The sequence below is a fragment of the Apostichopus japonicus genome, chromosome 2 (assembly GCF_037975245.1).
Source record: "Apostichopus japonicus isolate 1M-3 chromosome 2, ASM3797524v1, whole genome shotgun sequence".
Taxonomy (NCBI): Eukaryota; Metazoa; Echinodermata; class Holothuroidea; order Aspidochirotida; family Stichopodidae; genus Apostichopus; species Apostichopus japonicus.
In genome coordinates, this window is record NC_092562.1 from 2197942 (window position 1) to 2217335 (window position 19394).

At 36.6% G+C, this 19394-nt stretch overlaps 1 protein-coding gene across 4 annotated transcripts; it reads right to left on the reverse strand.

Moving 5' to 3' along the window:
- Positions 1 to 328: 328 nt before the first annotated feature.
- LOC139973763 (uncharacterized) lies at positions 329 to 18489 on the reverse strand. 4 transcript variants are annotated; one of them, XR_011795331.1, is made up of 7 exons: positions 16219 to 16620; positions 13516 to 13666; positions 11203 to 11482; positions 10367 to 10486; positions 5603 to 5781; positions 4487 to 4583; positions 329 to 2495 (listed from the first exon to the last, which is right to left on the reverse strand). XR_011795331.1 is itself a non-coding variant. In XM_071980645.1 (6 exons), exons 2-6 carry the CDS (start codon positions 13591 to 13593, stop codon positions 2292 to 2294), a joined length of 678 nt encoding a protein of 225 aa, XP_071836746.1. In that variant the 5' UTR covers positions 13594 to 13666; positions 18045 to 18489; the 3' UTR covers positions 378 to 2291. The 4 variants fall into 4 exon arrangements, 3 of the variants coding, with proteins under 3 accessions (XP_071836746.1, XP_071836738.1, XP_071836731.1); XM_071980645.1 differs by lacking the exons at positions 11203 to 11482; positions 16219 to 16620 and adding an exon at positions 18045 to 18489 and having other exon boundaries at positions 378 to 2495; XM_071980637.1 differs by lacking the exon at positions 11203 to 11482 and having other exon boundaries at positions 379 to 2495; positions 15828 to 16575.
- Positions 18490 to 19394: the final 905 nt, after the last annotated feature.

The following is a 19394-nucleotide window of genomic DNA, read 5'->3' on the forward strand; positions in this document are numbered from 1 at the left end:
TTAGGACACTTTTTTCTTCTTTTGTGTGTCCCTATTATTTATTTCTGTCAGGGTAAAGATTGAGAAGGGTCGCTTAGCTTCCTTCAACCTGAGAAGATGGGTTCATTATTTCCACCTTTTAGTTAGATTATATATTTTGGGGTACTCAAAGGGGGGGGGGGGTGGGTTGGGTGGTAGGGAAGCGATCGCTCACATAGCTCCCCCTGGCTACGTCCCTGGTTGGACTGCATCAATTTTGATTATAAACAATTGTAGAGAAAGTTGTTAATTGTGGTAGAATCATCGTGTGCCGTTACTCGTATTAAGGTTTATAATAATTGAAGGTATTACCGTGTTTGCGTAACAATTAATCCGAACAGTGCATGGGTGTAACAGTGTTATTGTTTTTAGGATCGCCAATAGCCAAAAACAATGCAATGTTGAACAATAAAATAAAAGAAAACTCAACAGTATAAGTGGTCTAAGACAATACTTTCTGTAGTTTGTATATTGCACTTTATTAAGAACTAATTGTTACCCTCACGTGAACCGCTACCAATACGTACAACATCCAGAAACATAAATCAAAAAAAAAAGTTGTATTTTCTGCTGGAAATAAAAGACAATAAAAGATAGAATACAACATCATAAAAAATATTGCACTTGTGAGTTACCTCAACCCGGTACTGTAAACATTCATATACAGTATTATTGTCGTAAAATACATCAAAACCGACTGACAATACTAACAGTGGAATGTATTGCCATATAATGAAAAATAAATACTAAGTCTTCATAAAATAAAGATAAAGATGTTTGGTCTAATTTTTTTTATTAATCAATGGATGTAAGAAACTTGTTGAGGTATAAAGTTTTCCAGCAATTCCTAAATGTGCTACAATATGAAAGCACTGATGGGAAGGCCCAGCTATTGATAAACCCATTCTCTCTGCACTCTCTCTGGCATTCTGCACTTGTAAAGTGTAGGTTACTATCAGCCTGCCAATCAAACTTGCCAACCTGTCTTTCACAAATAAACAAAATGTGAGATTTACAATTTGCCATCCCAAGAAATCGGAGGACTAAGATAGTAACAGGGAGAATTGAGCAAAATTCAATAATGTAACCGCAAGGTTGCGATGTAAACATTAACAACGATTTTTTTTGGGGGGGGGGGGGGCGGACACGTCACCAATGCGAAAATATAGGTTACCCAAGAGTAATTCTCACTGTAATACTGAAAGCACTGCGGAATGTAAAGACATGTCTATTGGCTAAAACGGGGTGATCCTTATATAGTCCTACCAACACAGTTACCAAGTTTAAAGTTCAAGCAACTTTTACTTCTTGAGTTATCAAGTTTACAAGGTTTTTAGCCTTTGACCTCTGGTGCCTTCTATGACATTTGACCTTTTTTTATGTGTCTACATTGTTCATTTACTAATATTATATAATAAGAAAATAATTCTTTGTTTTAAAGCAGGTTTCACTGGATATCATCTCTTTAAAGTAATACACTCTATAGTTTCAAATGAAGATTTTCTGTGACACTTCAAAGACTGACATTCTGTACAGTTGCTAATCTCTACACCGTTAATTAATTATATATTAATTATAATATTAATAAAGGTAAGCAAGCCTCCAAATCCAAGACAGAACTCCCTTCAAACTAGGTTTCAATAATATATACATTTGAAAAATAATTTGAAAATAAATTCCATGCTTTAATCTTAAAGCAGCATTAAGCTGATGTAGGACATTCATTTCATTTACTTGTTTCTCCTCAATATACAGGTTTAACGATAAATAGTTATAGTCAGATGGGGTATCAAAAAAACAAAAACAATTTACCTAAAGTTTGATATAACAAGAGATAAACACAACACAACAAGTTTAAATTCTACTCTTCCTGGCCTATAGATTTTTTTTTTATTTTTTTTTTATCCCAACTACCCTCTTGTTTTTTTTTTACCCTACTTGATAATACTACCATAAACGTAAATACAACGAGGAAGGAAGTGGCCAAGAAAACCTTTCAAGACTTAACGAGTAGTGCCATTCCCTTTGCAAAAGAAAATAACAAAAGACAAAAAGAAAAAAAAAACGGGGGATGGTCAACTTAGTGGTGTGAACACACCATACTACCTCATACTACGAGAGTTGGTCAATATGGTGGTGTGAATACACCATACTATCTCATACTACTGGGGATGGTCACACCATACTATCTCATACTACGAGAAATGGTCAACATGGTGGTGTGAACACACTCGTACTCACGATCGGACACTGTCATCATGATCTCCTTTTCACTAACAACCACCATCACCACCACCACCGCCCATACTGGTGGAACTACCATCACTTGGTATAATACACAAAACCCAGGCAGCGGCCAGTATCACACCTACTTTCATTCTTACGTCCAGGTCACGTTGGATGCTTCCCTCTATACAACTGGAATTCCTTGTAGGACCAAATTCACCTATTTTGTGGTTACCAGCTTGCGACAATACCTGAATTTAAGAGAAGATGGTAATAAAAAGGTACAAAGATACTGTTCCTTCTAGATCAAACCATGTAGAGAATTTTCTACAAATATTCAGTTCATCTAATTATTTTAATTTGCCTCTAGAGAAATTCCTGCTTGGATAGAAATCTCAGGGTGTGTTAACAATTTTAGCTATTAACTGCACCAGCTTTTTGCAGCGCATATGAGTTTCAGAGTTTGTAAATAGAATATTCCCTTTATTTGTAGCATTTTTATCTACAAGAAGAAAAGTAAGTTCAGTCAAAATTTCAAGTAACTAACAAGTTTCCAATAAATAATTCTTACTAAACTTGAACTCTTAACTTCCGCTACCAGTCTTTACATGTGAGACTCTTTCTCTAGACCAATGATTCATTTTTAAAGAAAACATTTGATGAGTTTTCATAAATACCACCTTACACACATGATAAACAACATTTGAGCTGCACACTATTTATAAATCTGAATGTTAACGATGAACACATCTATACTTGATCACTTCTATTCATTTTTAGTTGTTAATACATATTTAGCTACATAATGTCAGGAACATATTCAGATACGTATTAGGATACATATTTCAGGGACATATTTCACATACATATTTAGATCCACGTAATGGCAAAATCATCGGAACTTCTCCCTGCCAAATAAATTTACATTACAGTCACCAAACAAAGTGTCCATTGAACATCATTGTTCATTAACAAAGACGACCTCATACTGGGAAGAGCTATTAAATGCCCCAGTATGCTTTCATTGTCCTTCTTATCAGTAATAGTGTAGTTAATAATCACACAATGAAGACAATGTACTCTTTGCTCAAAGTTTGGCCCATTAGCAGAGATTGAGCGAATGAAAAATTCAAATCAAAACAAAGGTGTTCCAGTCTTTGTTATTTTTTGGGTCGAGATGAAACTATCAATAGGATGCACGCTTCCATTGTTTTGTTCCGTCTTCCGTTGGGTTTAACTTTTTCATTCCTGAAATATTGGCGGCTCCTTTATACAGGGATGAGACTGAGCCGGGTAAAAAAAATCTGAAATTTATCGATCGCAGTCCTGGGGGAGGGGTTTAAGGGGAGGGGGTGTCCCCCTCCCCTTTAGAAATTTTTTGTCAGGTAAGGAGGGCTTAGATGCAAAATGGTGGACTCTAGATGGAATCTATCACATCACGTAACTCGCCAAAAAAGTGTGGAATTTGTGCTTGTATAATTTATCTATTAGCTTTTTTGAACCAAACAAAGGGTTTTTTGCTTGCTTTGTGCTACTTGATTCCACCACTGGTCAAATTCGGTGTTCCTTCCCTTCACAGTCCAGCATGTTCGGCAATAAAAAAAAATATATAAAAAAATAATAATAATAAGAAATAATAAAAAACGCGAATTACGAGAAAAAAACGCGAAAATGAAAAAAAAATCGGAAATCCGCGTTTCCGCGGAAGAGTCTCATGCCTGTTTATACTAACATTTCATATCGAAAAAAATCATTAGATTTTGACTGTCCAAATTTCATATCAAATAATGGAGTTAAAAATCGAACATTTTGAAATTTCAATTTAAATATTTAACTGTGCAAATTTGCAAAATTTCCGCCCGACAAAATGCTGGAGATTTGCATCAAGTTCTCTAACAACCCATTTATAATCTTTCAATTTGCGGAAAGATAACAAAATCTAGGAGAGTGCCTTGTAGTTTGATTGATTACAATTTGGTCTTGAATGATACTTGGCAGGTATGAAAAAATAAAAGATTAAATTCTCAAAGCTGCTTTAATATCTTCTTTTTTCCTTCTTCTTCTCTCTTCCCCCTCTCCTCTTTCCCCTCTTCCTCTTCCTATTCCTCTTCCTCTTCTTCTTCTTCTTCAAATTTGGTAGTACTGTAATCATTTTAGTTTGTCTTTTATTCTCTCTTGAGAACCTCCACTTTATAAAAGTTTACACTTATAGATAACTTTGTACAGATATTTTTAAACTTACGTTGTAAGTGTAGCCTGAAGCAGATTTAACAAGCAGAGTTGATTCTCCATTCTCAAACAAAATTTCAAACTGCGGATACGAGAATATATTTTTGTTCCTAGACGAAAAAAACAATATGAATTTTCAATTAATACAACCAACAGTTTGGCTCTAGAGTGTTTCCTCTTTCAACGGGTAAATAGTACAACGTTTTCAAGATGGATATTCTGCCATATCCTCACGTAACCTAAAACAGCTTGTTGCATTTAACTGAGCTCCTACACTTTCTTCAAATTAAAATACGATGACAAAATTCAGAGATTCCATTTTTCATACAACATGAGATTTTGACATGTTTTCAGAAGAAAAAAAGAGACACAATCTCTGAATACCATTTCATATCCAATGATTTTTTACTTGGTAATCTTTCCATAAGTTTTCCCGACCTGGAAAATGTTTTTTTAAGAATTTGATGAAATTTCCATGATTGTGAGAACCGTGCCTTAAATATATTCTAGTATGACAAGAAGCCTGAAATCTTTATTGTGGCGACAATGACCAATTGCCAATGGATATTATTGCACTTTCAGTGATCTCAATATAAAACAATTGCCTTTGGTAAAGCTAATGGGGCAAAAAATGCCTATAAAGAGCCGACAAAAATTCCTGCATCGTAAATACAGTAGATTCACAAATGATATACTGAGTTTCTTTTTTGTACTGATAGAGTAGATGCAACTAACAGAGCATAGGCCTAGTACTGATAGTGTACATGTATGCAAGTGACAGAGCATAGGCCCAGTATTGATAGTGTACATGTATGCAAGTGACATAGTAGGCCTATAGGCCTAGTACTGATAGTGTAAATGCAACTGTTCTAGAATTGCAAAGTGAAACAAGAAATTCTTTCCTTTCCCTTGGAGCCAAAGTGGTTCTGAATGTACTGTAAAGTAGCAGTCATGTACATGTACATTGGTAGACTAATACTGTATGCCCTTGAAGATATTTGAGATATCTATATAGGTATGTAGGCCTACAGTAGTTTATGCTGTCATATTTTGTAGTTGCACATCAGCAAACTTGAAGCAAGTAGGTGTGACATTAACAGAAGCAAGTTGAGTCGGAAAGGACACTCACGTCATATTAACATATCCGATCAAAGCCCCGGGCTGAAATGAGGGTGAGTTGTAATGACAACCAACTTCACATTTATAGACACTTAGTACGCCTCTCTTTTGAGGATCCCTGACTCGCAATACTTCCCTGTTTATGTCGGATGCACAGCATGGTGTGGAGATAGACTTTATAGAGCACACCTGGAATGAAAAGCACATTATGAATAGTCATAACAGGAAGTTTGTACAAGAACGTAGTTGAACTGTAGCCTTGATACAATGAAAAATTCATGAAGGGTTTTACATTATGACATTCAATTCCACGTTTGAACGTGCTCACTTCTGTGATGTATTACTCATATTCAGAAATTATCAGATTTGACTAGTCACTGTACGTACTTTGTCACCTGTCACCGTTATCTTACTGGCATACCGACAGGGTCAGCTCCTGACCCCTCCGGGCTCATGCCAAGTCTGATTGTCAATAATGCTTAACTGCAATCAATGTTCCCATCAACCTACAGGTTGGTGGCATTACCATTTTGAATGTTGCACTTTTTAATATTTGTTTTCTTTGTGATGCTTTAACACCTTCTTACTAAGTACTAGCCTACACTGATAATTCTAAAATCAAAGTTCTAGGCTGTTTTGATGCCAAGTTTACCTACAAGGGAATAGGAATTACTTAAAAACAGATTTACTGTTTCTATTTGGAGGGTCACGTGTGTGACATTGTTGGGTCACGTGTGTGACATTCTGCATTTTCATGGATGCTTCAATTTCATTGGATGAAGCTTTCCTCATTTGCATAACACTGTTGTCATACCATTACAGTCCAAGTCCACTGTGCTGCTGCAATTTCATTGGATGAAGCTTTTCTGATGTGCATATTACACTGTTGTCAGGCTGCACACACACAACAAACCAGTCTGCTGACAATATTTAGTCCATTTAGTTTTGTTGAATGCTCAACTTGGGTCTTTATTGTCACACAAGTGACCATAAATGTCACACACGTGACCATCGATCACGTGTGTTACGACTCATTATAGAGGCTATTAATTAATTTTAGGAATAATTATTTGACTGGATATTGTGCAGAACTAACAGTCTTTACCAAGAACGGTTGCATATCAAGTGTGGACATCATAAGGCACATCAGCTACTTTTTATGTAAACTTTTGCATTATTTTGGTCACGTGTGTGACATCATAATTACTGTATGCTAATTAGCACCCATTATTAACGAAGAATCGAAGATCAGGAACGTCTGCTTTAGGAATGAAATAAATTAACCCATGTATAACTGCCTCCAGCCCTCCATGTGATAGTTGATAACTGATATATTATTTCTAGATACTTATGTAGAAAAAAAAAACAAATATACAGTTAAAAACTACAAATTTTGGCTTAATTCTTACAATAATGCAAGTTTAATTAGTATGTTATGGTTGTAATTTAATGAAAAAAAAATGAAACAGAAAACTTGAGGTATCCCTCTAAAAAAAATAAAAATAACATTTGGTCTTGATGAACACTTTAAATTTTTAATGCCAGTTTCATTTTCCAGAGAATGGCCCTTTTACTCAATGTTATAAATCTTCATACTAAGTATGAGACGTGCCTAAGCTTGCAACATTGAGATATCATGTTTACAAGATTTTCACAATTTGACCTATTATGACCACAAATGACCTTTGACCTCCACCAAAAATAATATGCTACTTGTACTCAATGTGATTCTTCTACACCTTAAATATAAGGTCTGCCCTAGCTTCCCTTGAGATATCGTGTTTAAAAGTTTTTCACAATTTGACCCCTGGTGACCCCAAACTGACTGTGACCTCCTCCAAAAACAAAAGACTTCTTTTACAAAATTTGATACGCCTATGCACTTTATATGAGGTCTGCTCAAGCCTCCCTTCTTGAGATATCGTGTTTACAAATATTTCACAATTTGACCCCTGGTGATAGATAGATATTTATTCAGCCGATGGATAGAATATATACGATGGAAATTGGATGAAAACAGGAGCTCAAGCGAAAACAATGAAACGTTTAAGACAATAAATAACAAGAGCATCAATGACGCAGTATCTCAATACTGGAAGTTTTAATTTTGATTCCTAATGTCAAATCTTTGCTCTGTCTCTACAATTATCAATATCAATCATGGTACAACAAATATATAACTTGCATTTTTGCTACTTTGCCACTAATAGTCTCTGCAGGTTACACTTTATCCTGCTAGTCTTGCCTTTAGCGCTCATTGCCTGTTAGTCGAAAGAACGACGTTGCAAGGTTTAGTAATGTCATAGAATATTTAAGAACTTGTTTATGTGGTATCCTTCATCTTGGGTCAGTCTTTGTTGGACTTTTTGGTCATATAGTTTGACGTCAATCACAACGGCCAAATTAGAAGAGGCGAACAACTCGACCATATTCTTGATGCCCGCCTTGAGAGCTAGGCCTATTGACCTACTGTATGTTACTGTAGACTGTAGTAATGACTACCATCAAAACTGTGTCCACTTCTAGATATCAAAACAACCCACGTTTTTCCATCTCAATTTTTCTGACATGAAGATTTCATGGATTTATGACTTGGAAAAAATAATGTAAATGAAGATTACAAGTTTTTATATGCAAGTGATGGGTGGCCTCCTCCTCCCCTAATAGCCACCTCAGTTCCTCTCCGTTTTGTTATTTTATTTTAATTCTTTGTACAATTGATGTCAAACATTACAGGTTCAAAAGAAAGCTAAACATACTTCTTATAACCTTATACATCTTATATCCTTATAAATAAAACATGACCTTATACAATTTTTATAGTCTTAAAAAAGTTGTGATGCTATGGCCGGCTCCTCTTTTATACGTACCCATCAAACAAACTTACCCTGGTCCTTCCTAGGAAAAGCTGTCTGAACACCAGTACAATGCTAATGTGGCTATCACTGAAAGCCTAATAGGCCCAGGGGGCCTAGGCCTATATATATTTTTTTTAAATGCACTAGGCCTACAGTAAGTAGCCTTCAGAAATACAAGAATGTGTATACGTAATTATACAAAATACATAAAGGGCAATCAAACAAACTTATCATGGCCCTTGCTCTGAAAAGCTACCTGAACACCAATACTATCCTTAAATGGATGCTACAAAAACGAAGGCCTAATATAAATTAAATGCACTACGTAGAATTCAGCAGTACAGGCTGTGTATATGTAATTAGCATGCAATACACACCTCGCGTACCTAACTAGAGTACAGAAAATTGTTCGCGAGGGTAGCCATTTTCGTATATAACATGTAGCTGTCATGATTCATAGCCAATCTGCTACAAAACAGACTTGGGGGCGGGGCTTAATCATCAAAAACGGACCTCTTTACTAAAAGTAGGGGCGACAGCTCATTGTTGTTTTAAGAAAGAAAAAGTATTTAAACATCAAATAAAGCAAATAAAAGCCATAAAATGTCATATACACCTAGTAATATACCTACCTGCAAACAACAAATGAAAGTTTAAAATGTTAATAAAATATATAATAAATAGGACCCTATCTTAGACAATACCACTGTTGAAAGACAATTCTATTCTATTCTCTTTCATAAAACATAAGTTTTGGAGCGTGTGCAAAACAGGTCTGCGAAAGTGTGTTTTTAGCCCGATTTGGACAAAAATCGGTGAAAAAGTCACAGAATGAGATCTAATTCTGGAATAAAAAATAGTAACTTTTGTTGGTCTATGTGATATATTCTTGCTCTGGCAATTCCAGAGAAAAAGAACTTTGTTTGAAGACGCTGAAAAATTTTTAAGAGAAGAGAGCGTCCCACTTACTGTTACAATATCTCTATACATGTAATGTTTTGACATAAAAATGTAAACAATTCCTATGACTAGGTAAAGGATATAAAAGGGTACTATGTATACTGCTCATGATATAAAAAGACCCCAAATTAACTTTGACCTCCACCAAAAACAATAGTCTTTCTGATGCGCAAAGTGGTACTCTTACACACTTAATGTGAGGTCTGCCCATGCGCCACAAACGCACTCACACACACGCAACCACACACATGAATGCAAAGGTTACGACTGTCATCAAAATCAACAATGGAAAAATAAGAAATTGTGTTGATTTATGGAAATTAAAAAAAAAGTGGTGGTAGAAAAACACCCTATTCGACACATTGAAGAGTTGCTTACAAAATTGCAGGGAGCTTAATATTTTTCAAAGTGAGACCTTATGTCAGCGTACCATAAATTGGGATTACATGAGAGTCGCAATCTCACTATTTTCTTTACTCACGATGGTGTATATCGATAGACATGTTAGCTTCGGTCTGGTGTCTGCCCCTGTATGTTTCGGGAAAGTCATGCAGTTTATTCTTGATGGCTTACCAGGCGTGCAATGCTATTTAGATGATACTGTGGTTTTCTGGAAGACACCAAACTGAGCGCAACTAAAATTTACGCCGCATTCTTAGTTCTTACTATGATACGCCAATGAGAAATGAAAACGAATTCAAACTTATGGCTTCAATGCTAGTAAAATTCAACTACTTGGTCATGTTGTTACCAAGGAAGGCATTTGCATTGCGCCTGACTTTGTGCAAGCAATTGAAGATGCGCCAGCGCCGCAGTCCGTTGAAGAAATCAATTCATTTCTCGGCTTAGTGGGCTAGTATGCTAAATTTGTCCCTAATTTCGCCATGAACGTGCAGCCACTTAGGGCCATACAGATTGTAAAGAAGTAATTTTACACACAGACCAAATAGACTTACAATTTCTCCTGAGGAGTTCAACACCTTGCAGGAGCCGCTGTATCCTGACAAAGCGATTTTGTAAACATCGAGATTAACCAAGCCTTCGAGGGCAGGCAATAAGCTGGGGGATGTTGCAGCCTGTGAAGAGAAGAGAGCAAAGAGGAAAACAAGTCATTTGGGGTATTTTGTTTTCCAAAGACCATCCAGCAACTGTGCTTTTCCGTCTGGGATTAGTTCCATTGTGATCAAATTACAGTAATGGTATAGTCACACACTCTCAGCCCAGCAAATGCATCTTTCACACAATTTGGACGGTTTACTATTTTACCATCACAAGAAACGAGAACTGAGCAAAATCTGACTAAAACAAATCTAGCAATATTAATTTAGCAACATTGAAACTTCATAATTTGTATGTTTCCCATCAACTCAACAGTTAAAAAACTACAGGAATGCAGTTGTGTACTGTATGTTAGCCCTGCAGAACAGCATGTTACAACTAAGCATTTTGTATGATTTATTCCACTAAAAACGAAGTGGATTTTCTTTCATGTTTCTACGAATGTAAATACCTGCACTCAGCCGATTTTTCATCGCAATTGGGAACAAGAGCATCAATGACGCAGTATCTCAATACTGGAAGTTTTAATTTCGATTCCTAATTTCAAATCTTTGCTCTGTCTCTACAATTATCAATATCAATCATGTACAACAAATATATAACTTGCATTTAAGCTACTTTGCCACGAATAGTCTCTGCAGGTTACACTTTTTCCTGCTAGTGTTGCCTTTAGCGCTCATTGCCTATTTGTCGAAAGAACAACGTTGCAAGGTTTAGTAATGTCATAGAATACCTAAGAACTTGTTTTTATGGTATCCTTCATCTTGGGTCAGTCTCTGTTGGACTTTTTGGTCATATAGTTTGACGTCAATGACAGCGGCCAAATTAGAAGAGGCGAACAACTCGACCATATTCTTGATGCCCGCCTTGAGAGCTAGGCCTATCGACCTACTGTATGTTACTGTAGACTGTAGTGGTGACTACCATCAAAACTGTGTCCACTTCCAAGTATCAAAACAACCCACGTCTTTCCATCTCAATTTTTCTGACATGAAGATTTCATGGATTTATGACTTGGAAAAAAGTAAAAGAAGATTACAAGTTTTTATTTGAAAGTGATGGGTGGCCTCCTCCTCCCCTAATAGCCACCTCAGTTCCTCTCCATTTTGTTATTTTATTTTAATTCTTTGTACATTTGATGTCAAACATTACAGGTTCAAAAGAAAGCTAAACATACTTCTTATAACCTTATACATCTTATATCCTTATAAATAAAACATAACCTTATACAATCTTTATAGTCTTAAAAAAGTTGTGATGCTATGGCCGGCTCCTCTTTTATACGTACCCATCAAACAAACTTACCCTGGTCCTTCCTAAGAAAAGCTGTCTGAACACCAGTACAATGCCAATGTGACTATCACTGAAAGACTAATAATAGAAATAGGCCTAGCCTAGGCCTATATATATTTTAAATGCATTAGGCCTAGGCCTAAGTAGCCTTCAGAAGTACAACAATGTGTAAACGTAATTATTCCAAAATACATGAAGGGCAATCAAACAAACTTATCATGGACCTTGCTCTGAAAAGCTACCTGAAAACCAGTACTAGCCTTAATGGATGTTACAAAAACGAAGGCCTAATATAAATTAAATGCACTACGTAAAATTCAACAGTACACAATGTGTATATGTAATTAGCATGCAATACACACCTCGCGTACCTAACTAGAGTACAGAAAATTGGTCGCGAGGGTAGCCATTTTCGTATATCTAACATGTAGCTGTCATGAGTCATAGCCAATCTGCTACAAACCAGACTTGGAGGCGGGGCTTAATCATCAAAAACCGACCTTTTTACTAAAAGTAGGGGCGGCAGCTCAGTGTTGTTTTAAGAAAGAAAAATCATTTAAACATCAAATAAAGCAAATAAAAGCCATAAAATGTCATTTACAACTAGTAAAATTCTTATTCATACCTACCTGTAAAAACAAATGAAAGTTTAAAATGTTGATAAAATATATAATAAATAGGACCATATCTTAGACCAGGGTTGTCCAACCTTTTGCAGAGGAGGGCCACATGGAATGATCATGATGAAGGAGGGGGCCGCATGAACCTTTTTTGCCCGAAGCCCAAGGCAACAAAATTTTTTGCCCGAAGCCCAAGGCAACAAAATGTTAAGCACTGCGCGCGGAGCGCACTGATTTATTTTCCTTCCTGATAAAACCGATGAATGAAGTCCAGCCGCCCCCCCCCCCCCCCGCTTAGAGAGTGTCACACAAACTGACCTGTATGCAGTTTTGTGGACCCAGAAGGTTCGAATGATTGATTGCATAGCTTCAAATTGTTATCAATAAATCTGCTCACTAAAATTTCGCACAGTAGAGCATCTCTGGCAGGCCGGACGCAACCCTGCGGCGGGCCGGACTGTGGCCCTCGGGCCGTAGGTTGGACAACCCTGTCTTAGACGATACCACTGTTGAAAGACAATTCTATTCTATTCTCTTTCATAAAACCGCAGATAAACCAATCGCTGAGAAGTAATATGTCACGTGCCCATAATAAACCATAGACATCGAATAATAATTAACAAATGAGCAGGAAAACGTGGGCAAAAGTTCGCTACAAACAAGTTTTGGAGCGTGTGCAAAAAAGGTCTGTGACAATCGTTTTTCAGTCAGATTTGGCCCGATTTGGACATAAATCGGTGAAAAAGTCATAGAATGAGATAAAATTCTCGAATAAAAAATAGTAACTTTTGTTGGTCTATATGATATATTCTTGCTCTGGAAATTCCAGAGAAAAAGAGCTTTGTATGAAGACGCTGAAAAAATTTTAAGAGAAGAGAGAGTCCCACTTACTGTTACAATATCTCTATACATGTAATGTATTGAGATAAAAAAGAGTTAGGAATCATACTTTAAAGGAAGATTAGTGCTCCTGTGATTGCCTTAAGAAGAACCAAGAGAGTCTGCACAATGTTGTATGAACATCCTCAATAGTGTCTTACTTCATCCTCTCAAATGCAAATGTCTGGCTAAATGGTTCTAGCACCTAATGATAACACATTTACACACTGAGTCAGAAACAATTGTCAACTTACTTCGTATGATGGTAGCTTTTCTCCAAAATGTACGATTGGGTATCCTCTGATAGCCCATAAACTCTGATAAGCCCCCATAAAATCCTGTTGTCCTTTGCTTCAGTTTCCAGTCTAAATGATTGTGAATTTCAAGTGCTCAGATCTGCAGCATCTATGTAAAGATAATGCAAAATAAAACTTCAGTGTGATCTGAATATATACCATAAGATGGAAGGCCCACACCTTAATTTTAGTCTTAGAACTGAAATACTAACCAAACTTTCAAAATCTACCTGGAACAGAACACATACAAAACAAAGAAACAATTGTGCCACCAGTGCAGTAACGCAATACCATTCCCTTTACTGCCATTCACAGTTTACATGATACTACTTTCTACTCAGTCAATTCACTACTATATTCTATCCATCCGTATGTATGTTAGGTGACATTTACATTTCATCAAAGGTACTCTACTACGTTGTTTTTTCTACGCTTAGAATTTCCAACAGTGGATCGTATTAAATCCTACATCTCTTCTACCCATTATCTACGTTGCGCCTACACAGCCGAGCTTTGTACATGTAGAGTGTTAGGCTAAGAAGCTACAACACCTGCAGGTACCTGTACTATTTTATAAAAGGTTTAACACCCAGCCGGTAGGGCTGTAGCATATAACTCACCATTGTATGCTCACTTGAATATTATGGCAGCATCCTGTGGCCATAACAGTCCCAAGAATGGATCTTACCAACGGACAAATTGAGCTCCTCACAATCATCGACCATTATACCATTTCTTCAAATAGATTTTAAGTTTAGGTAACTTTTTGCAGGGAGGGGAGATATTTAGAGACAACTCAACAATTTCATGGTCGCTTATGCCTGGAATGACTTTAGTTGAGGTGAAAGCTGAAGAATTGTTAGTGAACATAAGATCAATAATGTTATTGTCTCTGGTGGGTGACATATTAATACAAGACTTTCATAAGACTTTCGATGGAAGCTTGCTTGTTACAAACACTCTGGAAGTTTACGACAAGAAATTTGAGTGCCTTCCTTTTAATCTGTCTTGAGTTGGTTTTCAATTTGATCTTGGTATGGTGGTTGGACCCCAAGTCAACGCCAGACGTACAATTTTGAAGTAGTTCGTACGATTTAGTGCAGCTGATGGAATTGTTATTTGAGAAGAAAGGATCAGAGTTCATTAAGTCGCACACATCACACACCCAGTTACAGCTAGAGTACATTAGCTCGCTGTACTTTGAGCCATCACTTTTAAAGCACGTAGTGTGGATCCATTGATCACAATTGTCGCACTGTACTGCTTTTGGGGTTGAACGGCACTGGATACCATTCATGAACATTCTACGCAAAGCCAATCGTCATTTGGCTGACCAAGGGTGTTGTAAGCTGCATTACTGATGCATGCCCACTTACTATGAACCCATCAATCACAACCATTATAGCATATACCTCTCTGGTTATTTTGAACAGATATTTTACTGTTTTTCGACCGATATTCGACATCGTGACCGATTATCAAACAATAAATCGGTTAATAATCGGCATCGACAAAATCCATTGCGCAACCGATTATACGGAACCGATTATTACGTTCCACATAAAGGATTCTGTTTTACCGCGCTATTGATTCATCACATCCACAGCGGGAAAGAATGTACATCATTCGATTCAACGCATTTGAAAGCCGGGGATGGTAACGGTATCGCAAGTCCCTCACGAGAGATTGTACTAATGTTCTTTGATATACTATCTAGTTTTGCCAATTAACATCATACTGTATATCTGCAATAAGCTTATGGGTAATCGCAGATGGTAATCATTGCAAGCTTGAAGCAAACGTCCGGGATTGTTTTATTTTTCGAACACTATATTTTACAAATTTTACAAGGTTTTTTTTTTTTTGGTGCAGGTCCTGGGTTGCTTCGAGGTAACCAGAGAGGGTAATTAATAACAGGAACATTTTCTCTGGGACTTGAATTTTGACAACTTACAATTTGAACTTGAAGAATGAAAATGCCCATCAATACAAAGATAATTTGATAAGTGTATTTTGAATAATCACTTGATCCAAACAGCACAACATACCTAGTTTTTTGGAGCATTAAAAACAAATTTGATCTCTGAGAGTGAGTGAGGTTGCGACGAAAACAAAAAGTTTGGAAAGCCATAGACTTCTGAGTATGTTAGCAAGAACAGCACAGAGATGATAAGGTTGTGGGTGACAATGAGCATGATAAATAATTAATAAGCTCAACGGATAGAACACTGAAATGAGATAAAATGAAATAAAGGAAACGGTAAACTTACTCAAGGTTAGATGCGTGCCGATCATCGAAGGACAAATCTGGTGTTATACAAGTAGGCTAGTATGTTAGGCTACTTTAACCGGTTCGCAAAACTACACACATAACAGACACAGAAAATCAACTAAAATAGGCAAACAAACACAAAGCAAGACACATAAAAGTGAGCAGAATGTACCGATAACTAAAAAACACTATAAATGCGTTGAAGCTGGAAAATTTGAATTTGTTGTTGCTGACCCAGCTATTTCTATTTTCAGGGATATCGGAAGCTTGCGAAAATAATTTCGTATATTCGCTTACTTCAATCCACGTACGCCCGTCTATGCCAAGAAGTACTATATATATATATGTGTAAACACGGAGCGTCATATTTATTTTCGTTGATTACGTACCACAATGCAGTCTGTGTACAAATAGTATCATATGAATATTCATCTCGGTCCTCCTTCTTTCACAAAAATCTGTATTTATGTGTCCTCTTCCTAGCCTAGTTGTATCTTCGTTCCGAAGGAATGAATATAAAGTGCCATGCCCCAAGCAATGAATTTATCGGCACAGTACGAATGAGTTCAGTCACGGTTGGTTTTTGCTACCCTCTGCAATGTACAATTTTTCTTTTTGTGTTGCTATCATAGAAACGGAAGTGAAGCATGACGACAGGGCTAAATATAATGCTCACACACTGAGCAAAAGAAACCAAAAATATTTTGATAACGTAATGCAGCTTATGGCGTAACGAGTAACCAATCACAATCGCATATTAGAATTGAAAATCCATGGCAGTGGTTTTAACAGGCGCATTTTTTAAATGTTCAGGTTTGCGCAATACTTTTTACCATGGCTATAACAAGTTACAACGGCCTCCCGAAAAAAAGAAAGAAATTAGAATGTGTTACCCATGTTTCGAAGTCGTTCCCAATTAGCCTAGCCTAGTAGTAAAAATTTGTACACCGCTCTAGTCTAACGTATACTAAACTGTTAAGGCTAAGCAATCGCTCATGCTAAAACAAATACGGTTGGGTGCATGTACTTGTAATTTCTGTGTACCGTTTGTCACGGCAACAAAAAGAGTTATTGTAATCGTCGGCGTAATAAAGTCAGCCTTTACCACAATCGGTGCATACATTTTGGTGGCAGTGAAACGCTCGAACCTTTTTCATTTTTGTAAAGTGTTTTTACAATTTTAGGACCAAGGCCTAAGTCTACCCTAGTTCCTAGGCTATGGCTAGTTATAATAAATACAAAAATAGTATCAGTTGTACTAGTACATTGCACAGTCCAACTGTAGGGTCTATGATTGTTGTATTACTAACTTGTTAACAGCAAAATACACAGTTACTGTACTGTTACTGTTTGAGTAGTTATCTTAGTTAAAGCTGATTCTTGTGAGTGGCCAGCGACTAAGATATGACCTATCCCTTTTGCACACATATAAAATTAAGTCACCTCGTGTAACTAGCATCACCCATTCTCCATCCAATTTAATACTGCATGAGAAGATTGCACAAAGTAATAAAAGAGTAGGACTGCTGCATTAATAACAACTAATACAGGTATACTTCTACCAGAAACATGCATCTTCTTATGGTATTCATCAACGAACTTATGGGTTCCCAGGTTATTAAGGGCAGTTAATGTGGGAGCTGGTAAAACATGAATTCAAAGTTGTTGTTGTTTTGTTCTTGGTATGGTCTTTCTTGTTGAAGATCCCTTGTATATATTCTTTTTGAACTAATGCTAGTTGTTCATTTCTTCATGTTAAACCAATTTAATGGTTACAGTCTGTCTCTTGGATACAGGTCTTGAGGTAATTCATAATCACAAAGTATACATTATCTTCATCGTAGGCTAAAATTGTTCAAAAAAATCTCTTTATTATCTGTCTAGCAGAGGATTTATCATCTCAAACTGATACTACAAATGTTGAAGACTGCCCACACAATGATAAGATTTCCATCTGTTGCTTCCAAATAGAGCAATTATGTACGTGTTGGTATATAGGCCTATACACAAACTTATGACAAACCATTTGCTCTTTGCGTTTTTAACATAAACAACAGCTGGAACCGCAGCTGGCTCAGGCTACCTTGCAGATAAAGGGCATTTTACCAACACATCAGGTTAATATAGTAACATAACCTTTTCGTGCTACATTCACGGCCAACACAGCAGATGTTCAAGCCAGAATTTTGAATAAATATTTTCACATAGTACTCACAGTTGATTTAGTGAAAGGTGTGAAGACTCGCGTACAAGAAACGTCTCATACAGGTAATGTGACCTAGTTTCGAATATGGTGTAACAGAAGCGTTAGACACCACCATCGATCCAAGATAATACACACACAGATTGCTACCGTCGGTAATTAGACACTAGTGTACAGTCAATACATACAGCTACGGTCAATACCCACAACACCGTGCACATAGCAGCGATGAACATCTCAGGTCTAGATAAACGATAACAAGGTATCACGTTTCATTACTGTCTGCATTTTGTAGCGACAAGAAGAAAACTTCACTTGCAAGAAACTTGCAAGCAACGGAAATAAATATTTTCGCATTAGTTACAGTTGATTTAGTTAAGCTTTTAAAGCAATTTACCATACATGAGTAAGTTTTCAAAGTTAAGTTACAATTATTATTTGTTGCTCAGTGTAGGTTTGAATGAATTGTCTGCTGTTGTGGAAGTTTTTGGATTCCAACAAAGGTGGTAAAGGTTAAAGTACCCAAACTTACTATAACTGCCTTGATACTTAAATGTATTTCAAAGGAAATTTAGATACATATTTTGTTTAAAAGTAAATTCATGTCGGATAATCATTCGCAAATTGATAAAAATCAGTTTAACACGTCAAGAAAAACGTTCAAGAAAAAGTTACTGAGCTTGTGGAGATACACTCTTTGTCAAGGCCGTTGGTTAATTCAAAAAGTTAGAGATATTTTGGAGCAGTGTCATGAAAAAGGTTTTCACTTTGTTGAGCAACTTACAAATGCCCTTTTTTCAGGAGTATCCATTTGTGAAGTATCCAGCCAAGGATATACCGAAATTCTTGCCTCAAATAAATTAAGACAAAAATATGATCAAGAAAATGTTCATGTTGTAAAGGCTCAGGAAATTGCATTGGGAAGGTACAATGGTAAACATTCTTTGAAAAAGCAGGTTTCTTTATAGAAACATTGGGGGAAATGTAAAAGGTACTGTAAAATGAAGCTGTGATAACCTTGATGTTCACCAAATTGGTGGATTTCTTGAGAGCTTTGGCCGAAATGACCTTATCGAATGTGTATAGCCACCAGCTCTGATTTACAAATCATAGATTTTGCAGCAGAAAATTGCGAAGTAAAAACAAGGAAAATAACACATACCACAATATTCGAGTGTCAGAGAAGACCCAACATTGTCTAGACTTCATGGTGTTAAATGTGACTGTGTTTTACATGAGTACTTAGAGCGCTTCCACATAACTAAGGGTCTTCCTTTTGATGTTTCCCATGATCTCTTAGAGGGCAATACACCCTACGATATAGCACTTTGTCCTAGCTACTTAATTTCTCCAAAAAAAAAC